The sequence below is a fragment of the Ictidomys tridecemlineatus genome, chromosome 3 (genome assembly GCF_052094955.1).
Source record: "Ictidomys tridecemlineatus isolate mIctTri1 chromosome 3, mIctTri1.hap1, whole genome shotgun sequence".
Taxonomy (NCBI): Eukaryota; Metazoa; Chordata; class Mammalia; order Rodentia; family Sciuridae; genus Ictidomys; species Ictidomys tridecemlineatus.
In genome coordinates, this window is record NC_135479.1 from 13,936,055 (window position 1) to 13,952,956 (window position 16,902).

Below are 16,902 nucleotides of genomic sequence, written 5' to 3' on the forward strand. Positions count from 1 at the left end.
AGCCAGACCCCACCCACTCTGTAGGCTCTAGAAAAGGATCCTCTCTCCCCTTTCCCAGCTTCTAGTTCCCCAGGTATTTCTTGGCTTGTTGGCAGCATAATTCCAATGTGCCTACCTCCACCTCTTCACTCAGGCTGGGCCTTTTCTATCAAATGTTTGTCAGTTTTTCCAGCCTCTTTTCAATATCTATTTCCAAAGTTATTCCCCATTTTTAGGTGTGTGTTACAGCAGCATTCTGTGTTTTGGTACAAAACTTTGGGAGTTTCCTAGGGCTGCTATAACAAAGCACCACCAACTTAGTGGTTTAAAACAACAGGAAACTTACTGTCTCTCGGTGCTGAAGGCAGAAATCTTGGAATCACATGTCAACAGGATGGTTCTTTCTGAGGCTTGTGGAGAGACTGTTCCACACCTCTCTCCTAGCTTCTGGCAGTCGTTGGCTCTTTCTTGGCTTATAGACAGGTGCATCTCTTCAGTCTCTGTCTCCATTGTCACACTACCCTAGCTTCTGTGTCTCTGTTTTTCTTGAGTAAGGACTCTAGTCATTGGGTTAAAGGATGATTTCATTTCAAGACCTGTAAGTAATTATATCTGCAAAGACCCTATTTCCAGACGCATGTTGTGGTGCACGCCTATAATCCCAGTGGCTTGGGAGGCTGAGATAGGAGAATTGTGAGTTCAAAGCCTTTGTAGACCTGTAGGAGCAGAGCATCCATGGAAACCACATTGTAACTCCAGAACCAGACAGACAGACAGACAGACACACACACACGCAAAGGAAAATTAATATTGTCACTTTAAAATTAGGACAGATAATTTTGATTATATAAACTGTATAAATAAGCCCAAGTTGGGACTTGAGGTTGTGACTCAGCAATAGAGCACTCACCTAGCAAGTACGAGGCCCTGGGTTGGATCCTCAGTACCACATAAAAATAAATAAATAAAATAAAGGTATAATGCCCAACTACACCAAACAAACATAAACAAACAAACAAACACCCAAGAACCTAAGGATAAGAAACAACTTATCTTTGAAAGCATTAGCAATATTATTTACTTTGTTTTGTTACTTTGTGCTTGTAATAAATTTATCCTTCAGCCTCAAGAAAAAAAAGTTTTGTCAGTGTGAATATCATCTTTGAGCAGAAGGCAAAACAGTTACTAGCATCACATTTTTAGAGGGACATTGACAAACTCTACTTTTGGGGGAAAATATCAGGTTAGTGAAGTCTGAAAGACTTACTATAAAAAGAATTATTGAAGTATTTGAGCAAGTTTAGCCTGAAATGGAAAAGCAGTAAAATTATAGATGCTGTGAGAGCTGAATGAAGTGTGGAGGAGGTGTTGGTTTATTTCATATACTGCTAGCAGGCAGAAGAGGACTAACTGGTGGAAATACTAGGAATTTGAGTCATCTCATTATAAGAAAAAACTTACTAAAAACAATTCCAGTGTATAACAGACTGCCATATGAAGTAGTGAGTTCTCTGTTGTGGGTAGGAAATTCTACAGATGCCAGCATGGAACCAACTCCACCAGCTCTTAGGGACCCTTTTTGTAGTCCTTGAGTTGCTTGAAAAAATTGACAGAATGTCTTCAGTGAAGGTTGTTCCTATAGCATCTCATTTTTATGATGAAATCATAACACAAGTTACATTTTCTATCCCAAAAGATTTAATATAGAATGTTTTTCTTGTTCCATTGAAATACGAAACAGAAGCTGGGGGCTCAGTGGTGCACGCCTGTAATTCCAGTGACTGGGGAGGCTGAGGCAGGAGGATCACAAATGTGAGGTCAGCCTGGGCAACTCACTGAGGCCTTTAGCAATTTAGTGAGATCTGTCTCAAAATAAAAATAAAAATGGCTGGGGGATGGGTCCCAGTGGTAAAGTGCCTCTGGGTTAAATCTCCAGTACAAAAAAAAAGTAATAACAATAAAACAGTAAGAGAGAAGTAGACACATAGAACCACATATGTTTGGGATGTATTCTCTGAAATGCATCATCAGGTGAGCTTATTGTTATGAACAATGAGTATGATGTCACTAGGCAATATGCTTGTATGGGACTGCCATCAGCCATGTGGTCCATTGTTGACTAAAACATCATCATCCAGTGATGCATTTATGCATAAAGGAAAAATGATGCTCATAATCCCAGCAATTCAGGAGACTGAGGCAGGAGGATCACAAGATCAAAGCCACTCTCAATAACTTAGGCCCAAAGCAATTTAGCAAGACTGTCAAAATGAAAAGGACTAGGGGTGTAGTTCAGTGGTTTGAGTGCCCCTGAGTTCAATCACCAGTATTGGGGGAAAAAGAAAAGAAAAAATGTAAAGAGTAATTCAAGATCTTTATAAAAAGGAAAACTCATAAGATTGGAAATTTTAGAAAATAAAGAATCAAACTGTCCTATAATTCTTTGGCTTAGAGCTCATTAAGTAATTTCTTTCAGATTTTATGTTGTCACATAGCTTTTGTTTGTTGTTGTTTTTGTTCTGGTATTAGGAATTGAACCCAAGGGCCCTTTATCACGGAGCTACTGACCTGCATCCTCAGTCCTTTTTGTTTTTTATTTTGAGACAAGGTCATGCTAAGTTGCTGGAGTTGGCCTCAAACTTGTGATCCTCCTGCCTTATTACTGAGATTACTGGCATGCACCACCATGCCTGGCTGACCATCTTTTTGAAGTCTCTAGCGCCCTTACAAGTGAAAGGAATCTCAGGAGAGATTAGTCAGGAAAGGAAGTTGTGCTTCTCTCCAGTTTGAGCTTTGATTGGTTTTTAATTATTTATATGTGGTGCTGAGAATTGAACCCAGTGCCTCACACTTGCTAGGCAAGTGCTGAACTACTGAGCCACAACCCCAGCCTGAAGCTTTGCTTATTCTTAAGAAAAGAAGAGAGATGAGACATTGTTGCTCAATTGAGATGGCTCCTTCAAGGACCAGAATTTAGCAAAACATTTGTACTGCCTAATGGAAATATATCTAAACTGTATTAAAATGTGAACCTGTTCTCTGACTCCCATGTACTGAGCATAGTTAAAATTTTCTGATGGGTTCAGTGGTTCAGCCTCATCTGTTTGTTACACTGATCTCTTTAGTTGATTAAGGTAAAACTGAACTGTCTGCCATCAGTGCTCTTCATCTTTCTGTGTGTAATGTTCTTAGATGTCCTTTTTTGCTGATATCTCTCTTTCCACCACTAGTCCCAAATTATTTTATCCTAAGATGCTGTGGGCTAGGAAATCAAAATTAGTAGAGGTTGATTAAATGAAATAAAAGTAAATTGCATTTGAATAAGACACAAGGAAATCTCTCATGTGCTCAAATAATGAATTTATAACATTTAAAAAATATATATTTATTTGAGTCTGGTAACGTTCTACCACTGAACTACCTCCCCAAACCTTTATTTTGTTTTGAGAAAAGAGTCTTGCCAACTTGCAATGGCTGTCCTTGAATTTGCAGTTCCCTAGTAATTGGGATTACAGGTGTGCACACTGTGTTTGGAGAACTCATGACATGTGAATGTATAATACTCACAGATTGAGCACATATCTATGTATTAATATATTTTAACTTTTCATTGGAAAGATTAAGTTGTCAAATAAGTGACAAGTGTCTAATGTATTTTTGCCCCTTTTACAACAGAGAAGAAGATACAGAAAATGAAAATGAAAAGAAAATTTGGTACTACAGCACGAAGGTCCAGCTTGCAGAATTAATAGACTGTCTAGACAAAGATTATTGGGAAGCAGAACTTTGCAAAATTCTAGAAGAAATGCGTGAAGAAATCCACCGGCACATGGACATAACTGAAGACCTGACTAATAAGGCTCGGGGCAGTAACAAATCCTTTCTAGCGGCAGCTAACGGTAAGCAAGGTTTTCCTCATTTTTGTTAACTTTGAGATAAGTTCTTGGGTTGAAATCACTATGAAACCACATTCTGTATATTTTACTTTTAGTATCTGTAGTTCCTTTCCCCAGGATAACCTCATTTTCTCGAACATAAATTAGAGATGCTATGTATTGTACTATTTTGTTTCTTGCTTTGGTCATATCTATACACCACAGTCATTTATGTCTTAGTAAGACTTTGTGGCACTTTAAAAAAAAAAAAAAACCACCTTCATTTCTGGGGATGAAACCTATGTACTGGTGCATCTCCATTGAGCTATACCCCAGTCCTAATTTTTTTTTTAACTGAAGATTGAATCCATTGACCCTTTACCCATGAACCACATCCCCAGCCCTTTGTATTTTTAATTTTGAGAACAAGGTCCTGCAAGTTTCTGAGACTGGTCTAGAGATTGTGATTCTTGTGTCTTAGCCTCTTGTTGCTGGGGTTACAGGCATGTGCTACCACACCTGACCCCAGTTCTACTTTCAATTATAAGAAATTATATTTTTGGGGCTAGGATTGTGGCTCAGAGGTAGAGCGCTCACCTTGCCCGTGTGGGGCCTGGATTAGATCCTCAGCACAACAAACGAACAAATAAATAAATAAATAAATAAAATTAAGGTATTGTGTCCAATTACAATTACAAAAATATAAATAAATAAAAAAGAAATATTCTCTTTGAATTAATTCTTTGCTTTCGTTTTTCAAAATAAAACTAATTTTAGAATAGTTTTAGATTTATAGAAAGTTGTAAAGAGGAGCTCGTGGGTGTAAACCTCAGTGGTAGAGCGTTTCCTAGCATATACAAAGCCCTGGGTTCAATCCCCATTTTCCTCCACCCCCACCCCCCCCAAAAAATATGAAAGAAAGTTGCAAAGACAGTACAGACAGTTCCCATGTACCCTTTACTGTCTAACATTAGTATAATACATTTGTCTCAAACTGTGAACTAATATTGATACATTGTTATTAACTAAAACTTTTTATTCAAATCTCCTTTGTTTGTTTGGTCTCATGTCCTTATCCAGGATATACCACATCATATTTAGTTACCTTTGTCTTTCTAGACTGGAGTTTCTCAGACTTTTTACTTATTTTTGAAGACTACATTTTTTTATGAGTATAAATCAGGGATTTTGGAGAATGCCCTCAGTGAGGGGTTTTCTCATGTTTTTTGCTGGGTAAGTGGGGTTATGGATTTTGGAGAGGAAGATAAAAGAGTCAAGAACCACTGTCATCATCAATTCAGGGGTCCAAGCTCTCTCCTTGACGACTTACTATCACTGATGATTTTTTTTAATTTTAAATATTTTGTTGTGGTGTAGATGGACACAATATCTTTAGTGGTGCAGAGTTTAGAACCCAGTTTCTCACACGTGCAAGGCAAGTGATCTACCACTGAGCCACAACTCAAGTCCCTGATGATGTTAAAGTAGTGTTTGTCAGGTTTCTCCATTGTAAAGTTGCCCCCACCTCCATACTTTCATCCCTTAGTACCATCTTTATCCAAGCAAATTCAAGGTGGAGCCCATACTTAGGTGATGGGGAATTAGTTCTACCTCTTTGAGAGAGCAATAGCTATGCAAATTATATGGAATTTTTCCTGCATAGTAGACTTGTCTGTTTTGTATTTATTTAATCATTTACTATTATCAGGACATATTTGTGTATTTATTTTAGACTTTGGATTATAATTCAGAACTACCTTATTTATTTTGTTACTCAACTCTTTGAACAGATTTTCTTTTCTTTCTTTTTTTTTTTTTTTGTACCAGGGATTGAACCCAGGGGCACTTAACCACTGAGCCACATCCCCAGCCCCAATTTTCTATTTTTTAAAGTAAAAAATGCATGAGTTTTTTTTCTTAAAAGTTTAATAGTAAGTTGGGCCTGGTGGCTCACACCTGTGATCCCAGCAGCTTGGGAAGGTGGAGGCAGGAGGATTGTGAGTTCAGAGCCAGCCTCAGCAATTTAGTGAGGGGCTAAGCAACTCAGTGAGACACCCTGCCTCTAAATAATTTATAAAATTGGTCTAAGGATGTGGCTCAGTATTGGAGTGCCCCTGAGTTCAATCCCTAGTATCCCTCCCTACCCTGCCACCCAAAAAAAAAAAAAAAAGAAAGTTTAAATAATACAGAAAGAGTGGACAGTAGAAAGTGAATACCCTTTGTAACCAGTCTTACTTTCTTTTTACAGAGGCAGACAGTATTTCTTTTTTCTTTTCCTTTTTTTTTTTTTTCCTCCCTGCAGTACTGGGCATTGAACCTGGGGCTTACTATTGAACTGATCCCCAGCCCTTTCTTTATTATATTCTGGCACAGGATCTTGCTAACTTGCCCAGGCTGGCCTTGAACTTAGGCTCTTCATGCCTCAGCCTTCTGAGTTGCTGGGATTACGTGTGTGTACCACTTGCCTAGCTAGCTGCCTGTTTTGCATCCTGATGACTATATTCTGTGTATGTTTACTAGATGTCACCTGTCTTTTCTAATAGTGCCTTTTAATTTTAACTTAGATAAAAATGAGGTAAGATTCTGTAAGTACACATTCACCTGCCTCATTCTATTCTTCTGCTGTATGTATAATCCTGTTTTTCCCATTCTCCATTTGCTTACAGATAGAATGTTTAGATTTAATAAATGTATTCAGTTTTTTCCTTACCCATTCCACATCAGTGTTCTCTTCAGTTCATGGTTGTGTAGAGAATGACAGTTAGGCTGTGACATATCAATACCTTTTGCTCACAAATATACTATCTTCAGAAACAGCTACCACAAATTACATATATTTATATCTGATAGTTGGAAGCATTTTTTCTATTAGTTTTTTTATCAGAAAAGTTTTCATCTTCAGTAATTTAATTCCTTTCTCTTTCCTTCTCCTCCATGCTATTGATTAGAGCATAGAAAGTTTTATTGATTTTTGGCCAGGTTACTTCCCTTCTTAATTTATTTTTATGAATCAGGACATTTAAATGAACAAATCTCTTTGTGTTTTCCTTTGTCTTTTGCCTTTAGTCAAATAATACAGAACCAGTATCCTAACAGGCAGTATAAAGTGTGTTTTTATTAAGTATGTTGAATTATAAATGTTTCAGAATGAACTTATTTGTTTAGAAAATGGTATATGCAATATTATTCATTATTAGTTAATTATCCATTCCAAAACAAGAATGGATTATCACAAATGGTTAGTGGTCTGATTTGGGGGCATGTAAAAAACTAAAATCTCATGCAGGTGAATTGAATACAGGATTATCGTGTGACAGAACACTATTTGGAGACTTAAATAAAAACAGTGCCTGGGTAAAGAGGTACTTAAATTCACTTCCTCTGAATAAACAGCTTTGTCATTAAAAGATAATCAATTTTGATGTTCATAGAACTTCAGAGAAAAATATGACTAGTCTGCCTGTACTTTAAAAAAATATATATTGTGTCTTTTTTTAATATTTATTTTTTAGTTGGACACAATATCATCTTTATTTTACTCATTTTTATGTGGTGCTGAGGATTGAACCCAGGACCTCACGCGTGCAAGGCAAGCACTCTACTGCTGAGCCACAATCCCAGCACTCTGCCTATACTTTTTATATTTTAAATGGTCTAAGTATAGTAAGCATTTAAAATGTTTTTCTTTTTTTGTTCTTATCAAATGGTGCCTTGTCAAGTAGGGAGAAATAGTGGTTTGATTTGGAAACGATTACAGTGGAGGATCAAGAAACAGCTATGTGCCTTTAAGAAAAAGAGGTTAAAGTTTCTTTTTCCATATAAAAAGTTCTTTTAAAGGGCTGGGGTTGTGGCTCAGTGGTAGAATGCTTGCTTAGCACGTGAGAGGCCCTGGGTTCGATCCTCAGCACCACATAAAAATAAAAAATAAAGGCATCGTGTCCACCTGCAACTAAAAAAATAAATATTTTTAAAAAGTTCTTTTAAAAAAACAATCACTGAGAATTCTGATTGGTAAGTTTAGCAAGAATAGATGAAACTTGGGTAAATTAGAACTCAAAGGCAGTCTATATAGGTAGGCAAAAAGATAATGTAAAAGGGATCCTGTGATGGCTTGGAGAAAGACGATAACACAGTTGTGTTTCCTACAGTTTGAAATTATTGTCCTGTAGCTGTTATAGATTTTCATTTAATCATTGGCTCTGAATTCTTATAGCAATTAGGATTAGAAAAGATGAGAATATGGGGAATTAACTCCAGCCAGCTTAAATATAATCACTTTACTAGAAAAGACTTTTTTTTGGGGGGTGGTGGTGGTGGTGGTACTAGAAATTGAACCCGAGAGTCTTTACCACTGAGCTACATCTGCAGCCTTTTTAATTTTTTGAGACAGGATCTCCCTTGGTTGCCCGGGATGGCCTCAAATTTGCACCCTCTTCCCTCAGCTTCCTGCATCACTAGAATTACAGGGAAAAGTCACTATTCTTTACAAGATTGGCTTGTTTTTTTTGGGAGGTGCTAGTAATCAGACTTGGGGTGTTACACCATTGTAGGCAAGCACTCCCCCAGTGACCTAAACCCTCATTTCCTCTACAGGGTTTTTCTAATCCTGGCAAAACAGGCTAGACACCTACAGTATAAGAAATATTGGCTAAAATGAAGATAGAAAACATTTAAGGAAAGATAAAAAAGAAGTCTAAAAATCTGAAAAGGAGTATTATGGGTACACATGGCATTACAAATGTTTCTTCTTGGTAAACATTATACTCTAATTGGTAAGCTTATTTCTCATGGGGGTACAGTTTAGCAATTCTGAACCTACTTTGTCATGTGTACCAGGATTAAATAAATAGCTAGATATTATAGATAATGAGAGCCAGTTTTCTCACTGTTGACAAATTACAAATAAGCAAGATGACAGTGTAGAGTGAATCAGATACATTCATACGTGGACACAAATACACACAGATAAATATCAAAATAATACACATGAGGGAAAAAAAGAAATAATATATTTGTACATGGTTTAGGACACAGACATACATTTCCTAGCTGTGTTGGTGAAGAGGACTAGAAGCAAGCAGGGTGCAGTGGTGCACACCTGTAATCCCAGCCACTGGGGAGCCTGAGGCAGGAGGATCACAGGTTCAAGGCCAACCTCAGCAATTTAGCAAGACTCTGTCTCAAAATAAAAAGGGCTAGAGATTTAGCTCAGTGGTAGAGCCCCTGCATTTAGTTCTTATTATTGGAAGAAAACAAAAGAACCTAGAAGCAACAACACTCCATTAGCACAGGTACACCGAAATGATTATTTTTAAACATTCTCCAATCCAAAAAAAAAAGAACCAAGGCTGCTTGGAGAGAGAGCAGATTCTAGGACTGGGGCAAGGAAAAGTACCTGGTAGCCTGGAGCAGCTTGTAGTGCTGGAATTTAAGCAAATGCATGATGAGTGTGTGAATGGACGAGATGTGTGAAAAGGATACAGGCTTTGAAAAAGCTCCCAGTGATCAAAGTTGGATTATGTTCAGCAAAAAATAAAAATGATAGTGTTGGGTTGTAACCTAAATATTATCGTTAATACCCATTTGTCCATACTGATTTACCGTTTGGTCTGCACCCTGTCATACTTTCTGTACTCTGCAGTCTGCCCTGCCATATCATCACAAAGTTGAAAGATGGTTAGCACCCTTAGAGACTTAGCGACTCTCAGAGTAGTTATGGGATTTCAGAGAGAAAGTTGTTTGCAGATGGGCCTCTGCTTACTTTGTGTTTCACAGTGCTGGCAATGGAACCCAGCACTTGTATATCCTAGGCAAGTGAGTTATACCCCAGCCCTTGACCGCTGCTTATTTTGCACTTGAGAAAATAGAGGCCCAGGGCTGGGGATGTGGCTCAAGCGGTAGCGCGCTCGCCTGGCATGCGTGCGGCCCGGGTTCGATCCTCAGCACCACATACCAACAAAGATGTTGTGTCCGCTGAGAACTAAGAAAAATAAATAAATATTAAAAATTCTCTCTCTCTCTCTCTCTCTCTCTCTCTCTCTCTCTCTCCCCCCCCCCTCTCTCACTCTCTCTAAAAAAAAAAAAAAAAAAAAAAATAGAGGCCCAGAGAGGTGAGGTCACGGCAGATTCAAGTTAGGGCTGTACTGAGTCCCAGGCCTCTAGGTTTTGATCCTTGCATTGTGCTGCTCAAATGAGTTTGTGTCAGCTTCTGGTTTCTGTTCTGTGGCAGAGGATGTCACAGTAATCTACATGAAGTCTCAATTTCAAAAGTAGACTAATTTTCTGCTACTCTCTCTCTTTTTTTTAAAAAGAGAGGAGAACATATGTTTTCTAGAGTGAATTGGTTGTGTGCCGTGTACAAAACTATGTTTGAGATGTGATTCTTATTTCATAGTTCACATGCTTTAAAAATATTTTTCTGTAGCATTGAAACTCTTTAAGTGGCATTACTAAATTATATATGATTAAATATGAAAATAAAAATTTTAAAATTTGATTTTGTTTACAGAAGAAATTTTGGAATGCATAAGGGCCAAAAAGGGAGAAATTGATAATGTTAAAAGCCCAGAAGAGATAGAAAAAGAGAAGAATGAGAATGAGAATAACAGCTCTAAAGATGCTGAGAAAAGCAGAGAGGAGTTTGAAGACCAGTCCCTCGAAAAAGACGACGACGACAGAACACCAAATGATGATCCTGAGCAAGGAAAATCAGAGGGTAAAAGAATTACTTGGTTAAAAAGAAATATTTTACCAGTATTATTTATAAAACCTAGTTCACTTGCAAAATGATAATGAAAACTTTTATTGAAAATAATTTCTTTTTATTTCTAAAGAGGTTAGGGTACCCTCTTCGCTTGTAACATGCATAATAGTTGTTTTATGTGTTGATGGACTTGCCGTGATGTTACACACATCTCTACCTACACTTCCTAGGAAGTTGCCATTCCCTGAGATTTCTTGATAAAAAATTACTGTTTTTGTTTTTGTATCAGCATACACACTTTTGTGACAAAATGTTTATTTTTTTATATTAATTACCTAAACATTCTTAATATAGTAAATAACCCTAAGTAATTTTTAAATTATCCATTGCAAAAATATCCCAGAATCTAATTGCTTTAAAATGGCCATCAAATAGAAGCAGGTTTTTTGGTGATTGATCATTTTTAGTAGTTGGTTGAATGTGGCCATTTGTCCAAAAGCAGTTTTAAAGAATATCTTTAAAGTTTTGTTGTGCATTTTACTGTAGAGCCAACAGAAGTTGGGGATAAAGGTAACTCTGTGTCAGCAAATCTTGGCGACAACACAACAAATGCTTCTTCAGAAGAGACTAGTCCCTCTGAAGGGAGGAGCCCCGTGGGGTGTCTCTCAGAAACCCATGATAGCAGCAACATGGCAGAGAAGAAGGTGGCATCTGAGCTCCCCCAGGATGTGCCAGGTACAGAGGGCAGTGTATCAATGCCTCTGTAATGGGGGGAATCCTTCCCTTTGTAGTAAAAGCTGAATGTCACCTAGAACTCTAAAATATGTGTTCATTCATGCTGCTTGCTTACAGTGCCATCCCTGATTGCTAAATTGTCACCTAACATTGGAAGTTTGATAAATGTTCTTGCAGTTAGTGCTTGAAACTCATCATAATCCTCATGCTTTTAAAACTTCATTAGTTGTTTTTGTTTAATACTTATTTGTATATTTTATCGCCAGGCCATAGTGGCAGATACTTTGGTTTTAATTACTTACATATTAATGGCTTGGTGTTGAATGATTTGACCCTTCAGCTCTGTACATACTAACAAATTAATTTTATGTTTGCATGTGCTCATTTCAAATCATAATGTTATGACAGAAAATCCATCATCAAAAAACATTTTTGTAACGTGTATTTTTATGTAATATATGTTAACCAGTTACTCATATTTTAAGCTGTTTAAAATTATATTCAAAGTAAGTTATATTATTCTAAGAATGTCATTATGTGTTTCTTTTTGCTTCTTTAAAAAATGAAAATGTATTTTTAATGTAGTAGCATATAAGTTTTTCAAAAGTTCAGATGAGTAAAATTTAATACTGATAACCTGACAAAAATACCAAGAATCATAGTTAAAATCCTTAAAGATCTTTTTGTATGTATATAAGAATATCATCTATTTTCAAACTTTAGTAATTTCATTTTACTGCACCTTATGCTGAGTTGTGAATTTGATGTATTGGAAGATTAATATTTGAAAGACCTGCATTCTGGGTCTACTGCCATTAAGTTAATGTCATTTAATCTTTCAAGGCTTCTGTGTTCCCATTTTATTACATGAAGGATATTAACAAATAGCAGTTGTTTTGGGGGCTACTTTCACTTGGGTACTTGTCAACAATGAGCCTTTGCTGAAAGTGATAGATTAGGCTATTCCCTGGGCCCCGTGGCCCACACCTGTAATCTCAGCGGTTCAGGAGGCTGAGGCAGGAGGATTGCGAGTTCAAAGCCAGCCTCAGCAATGGCAAGGCACTAAGCAACTCAGTGAAACTCTGTCCTTATGTAAAATACAAAATGGGGGGGCTGGGGAATGTGCCTTAGTGGCTGAATGCCCCTGAGTTCAATCCCTGGTACACACCCCCGCCTGGGGAAAAAAAAAAAAAGATTAGGCTGTGCGTCAGGCTGTACACACAGACTCTAAGTCACAGCTAAAAACAGAAAGTCCACTGGACATTATACTGATTTAGAGAGTGGTCATAAGATGAAAAACGTCTGATTGGCCTTGATAGCTCATGCCTGTAATCTCAGTGGTTTGGGAGGCTGAAGCAGGAGAATCCTGAGTTCAAAGCTAGCCTTGGCAACTTAGTGAGGCCCTAAACAACTCATTGAGACCCTGTCTCTAAATAAAAATAAGAGATCTGGGGATGTGGCTCAGTGATTAAGTGCCTCTGGGATCAGTCCCAAGTACAAAAAAAAAAAAAAAAAGTTGGAAATTCTGCCCTCTGGTAAAATTAATAAAAAACCAAAATTCATTTAGCCTAGGAAACAGTAATCTTGACAATTGAAAGTAATGTAATTGTCCTAAAATACTTGAGGGTCAAAAACTGGGGATGGGGAAGGGATTATACTTGTTCTGTTAAGTTGTGTGGGTAGAAATTATAGTGAAGAGTATTTTGATTAAATATTTGCAGTGTTCTTAAAATTAAAGCTGTTTAGGGCTGGGGTTGTGGCTCAGCTGTAGAGCACTTGCCTCACACGAACAAGGCTCTGGGTTCGATCCTCAGCACCACATAAAAATAAATAAATAAAACAAAGGTATTGTGTCTACTAAAAAATAACTACAACTAAAAAATCAATTTAGGAGCTGGGGATGTGGCTCAAGCGGTGGCGCGCTCGCCTGGCATGCGTGTGGCCCGGGTTCGATCCTCAGCACCACATACAAACAAAGATGTTGTGTCCGCCAAATACTAAAAAATAAATATTAAAATTCTCTCTCTCTCTCTTTAAAAAAATAAAAATAAAAAATAAATTTAAAAAAGCTGTTTATGGCGTAGAAATAATAAGTTCATTTCACTATAGACATTCACTAAATTCCTATTAGAGATTATTTCAGTGAATCTTTTAATGAAGGGATTGCAGAAACTGAGATCTGTAATTTGATTCTGTAATTTTTAAGTTAGATCTTTAGGTACTATCCAGTTTCAAAAAAAAATTGCAATATTTTCACTTTGATGTACTCAGGGTTAGAAGTTTGATAGTGGAGTACTACCCCCCCAAATGATGTGGAAAAATATTGCATTTTTAATGGAAACATAGTTAAATTCTTAGTAAAAACTTTAAAAAATATTATTTGCTCTTTTAGTAGGAATACTTAATGTAAATCTTAGACTTACTAGTGGGTTCATATATGATTTAGCGGTTGTGTTTTTTTGTTTTGTTTTTGTAGTGTTGAATCAAGGGCCTCACACATGATAGACAAGTACTTTGCTACTGAGCTATCCCCAGACCTTTTTACCTTAAGACAGTAGCTCCCAAGTCCCTGGGATTATGGATATGCACCATCACATCCACCTACATTTTAAAAAAAAAATTTTTTTTTTAGTTGTTGATGGACATTTATTTTATTTTTTTATTTTTATGTGGTGCTGAGAATCGAACCCAGTGCCTCACACATGCTAGGCAAGCGCTCTACCACTGAGCCACAACCCCAGCCCCTACATTTGTTTTTTAAGTTTTTTATTTTTAGTTTATTTATTTCTTTGTAATATACTTTGTTCTTTTACTAGAATGTTTTTTGGAAAAACTATTATCCTAGTATCTGACTTGTATTTTTGAAGAATGCAAAATGAATAACATATAAAAAAACACTTAGGATTGTGTCTGACACACACTGACTGCTCAATAAAAGTCAAGTATTATTATTATTATTCCTATTATTACAAATCAACTCTTTTGATGAGTGAGAAATCCTAGCAAGAAAATAATGAAATGAGTGAATTGTACTATACATTTACTGATTCAGTATTTATTAATCAACATAATTCATTGTGATGTGGCTTGTAGTTAAACTTGGCAGTTCAAATAGTATTTTCATGTATATGTCATGAAAATTAGTTATGTTCAAGCCCAAACCAGAATTTTTAAGGAAGGTGGAATGAGAATGAACAGTAGTTGTCAGTAGTTAGTATTAGAATGGACTTGGGGTCATTATCAGGATGAGAGTGTGGCTAAAGATTGCTATCTATATTTTTGCTATCTAATAGATATATTATTGTTATCTATAATAAATTCAAAACCTGGCCAGTTATCAACTCATACTTCTTTTAAAACAAAACAGAAATCAGCCCTGGTATCTCTATTCTCATGCCTGTTCCCAGAACATGAAAAATATTTTTAAAGACTTGTATTGAATATATCACACCATTCTTCCCCCAGTGCTGGGGACCAAGTTCAGGGACACAGGCACACGAGGCACAGCAAACACTCTACCACTGAGTCACATCCTCATCCTCATGCCAGTATTTAAAGAAGAATTTGGTTATTTTTATAAAGTGGATAAGCATCGAAGTTGTCTCTGTCCTAAGAATATACTAGTGAGGATAAATTAGTGACTAAAGTGATGTGCAACTCTGCATTCTAGTGGATAGTAGACAGACTTATCTCTGAGGTCAGGACTTTGCCGATGACTCTTCTGCCTCCCCCACTCTCTTCTCCACTCACTCCATCCGCTCTTTCTCTTTGCCTCCCTCCTTTCCTTGTTTTCTGGTCCAACATTTGATTAATGATGGATGATGAATGTCCTGTATATATTTTTTAAAAATTCTTTTAAATTTTTAATTGTAGATGACACAATATCTTTATTTTATTTAGTTATTTTTATGTGGTATTGAGGATTGAACCCAGTGCCCTACCTGTGTGAGGCAAGTGCTTTACTGCTGAGCCCCAACCCCAGCTCCATCCTGTGTATATTTGAATAACATACATGTACTTTCAGTAAGAATGCAATGTAAGACAATTAGGTCAAAGTTGTTTTTTTGGGGGGGCGGGGGGAGTTGGTACTAGGAATTGAACCCAGGGAAACTTTACTACTGAGTTACATCTCCAGCCCTTTTGATTTTTTGAGACAGGGTCTTGTTAAATTGTTGAAGCTGGACATGAACTTGGAATCCTCCTGCCTCAGCCTCCTGAATTGCTAAGATCACAGGTGTGCACCACCACACCTAGCTAGGTCAAAGTTTTAATTTTGTTGTACCAATCTATATCTCTTGTTGTGTTTTTCTCCCCCACTGAATGATTTAATACATACATACATACGTGTGTGTGTGTATGTGTGTGTGTGTAGATGGACACAATACCTTTACGTTCTTTATTTTTTATGTGATGTTGAGTATCAAACCCACTGCTTCACTCATGTGAGGCAAGAACTCCACCACTGAGCTACAACCATAGTCCCCAATGATTGATTTTAAGTACTGCTCAACTATTTATTGTGAAATTGCTTCTTTATTTTTTAATTGTTTGTGGTGCTGGGGATTGAACTCAGGGCCTTGTACATATTAGGAAAGTGTTTTACCACTGAACTATACCCCCAGTTCCTTCTCTTTTTAAGATTTTTTGTTTGTTTGTTTTTTGTATTATATAGTTTGAGGCTGTGTTATTAGGTACACCTATTTTTTTATATTATTAAATTAACTTTTTGTTATTGTGAAATGTTCATATTGTTTAATAAAATTTCTAGACCACCTTCCTTCCAGCTAGTATTTACATTTTATATATTTTCTGTAATAGTATTTTTGTTTTTCTTCCCAACAGGGTCATGCTAAGTAGCTCAGGTTGGCTTGGAACTTGCTATCCTCTTACCTCAGCCTTTTGAGTCAGTAGAATTACAGGCATGGGAATTCCATGCACAGCTGAATTTGTTTTTTCTTTTAATCGAATGAGATTTAAAATCTGCGTAGAAGTTATGTTCACTTTAAGAGTTCTAATAAAAGCGTGTGTACTTTATTTCAAGATTGACCTAAAGATAAAGTCTCATCAAAGAGCACTATCATTTTCATGCAGTTTGAAGATTTTATACAAAGGAAAAATGACAAATTTGTAGTGTAGAACTGTAATAAATGAACTCAAATATAGAAACAGATGGGTTTCATGATACCCATCCATTATTTTAGGTATAATCAGTGATCTGAAATATTTCCTGTGGCTCAGATTAAAGATGAAACTGAAATAGGAAAGTATTGATATTAAACAAAACTGGCTTTATTTCTATAACTATTTTTAATTGCTTTGAAAATATGTTCGTGACATTCAGAAACTCTCAAATCTATCAACTTGAACTACAAAAACATTGATTAAACCTATTTCTTAATTTCTTGGGAGAAGGACACCTTCAAAAGAGTACCTTTTTAAAAATTTTATTAGAAAGGAAATTCATTGGTTATGAGGCTTTTTTTTTTTTTTTCCTTCTTCTTTTTGATACTAGGGATTGATCCAGGCATGCTTTACCACTGGGCTACATGCCCAGTCCTTTTTATTTTATTTTGAGACAGGGTCTCTCTCTAAATTGCCCAGGCTGGCCTC

At 36.6% G+C, this 16,902-nt stretch overlaps 1 protein-coding gene across 16 annotated transcripts in view; it reads left to right on the forward strand.

Moving 5' to 3' along the window:
* Bptf (bromodomain PHD finger transcription factor) overlaps nucleotides 1-16,902 on the forward strand; it is a 134,404-nt gene that overhangs the window by 42,410 nt on the left and 75,092 nt on the right. For 10 of the 16 annotated variants that reach the window (XM_078041853.1, XM_078041850.1, XM_078041851.1 and 7 more), the window contains exons 3-5: nucleotides 3,655-3,878; nucleotides 10,363-10,569; nucleotides 11,104-11,292. In XM_078041853.1, the coding sequence (XP_077897979.1) occupies nucleotides 3,655-3,878; nucleotides 10,363-10,569; nucleotides 11,104-11,292 (620 nt within the window). The remainder of the gene's footprint in view (nucleotides 1-3,654; nucleotides 3,879-10,362; nucleotides 10,570-11,103; nucleotides 11,293-16,902) is intronic. The other 6 variants (XM_078041855.1, XM_078041863.1, XM_078041856.1 and 3 more) reach the window with 1 other exon arrangement.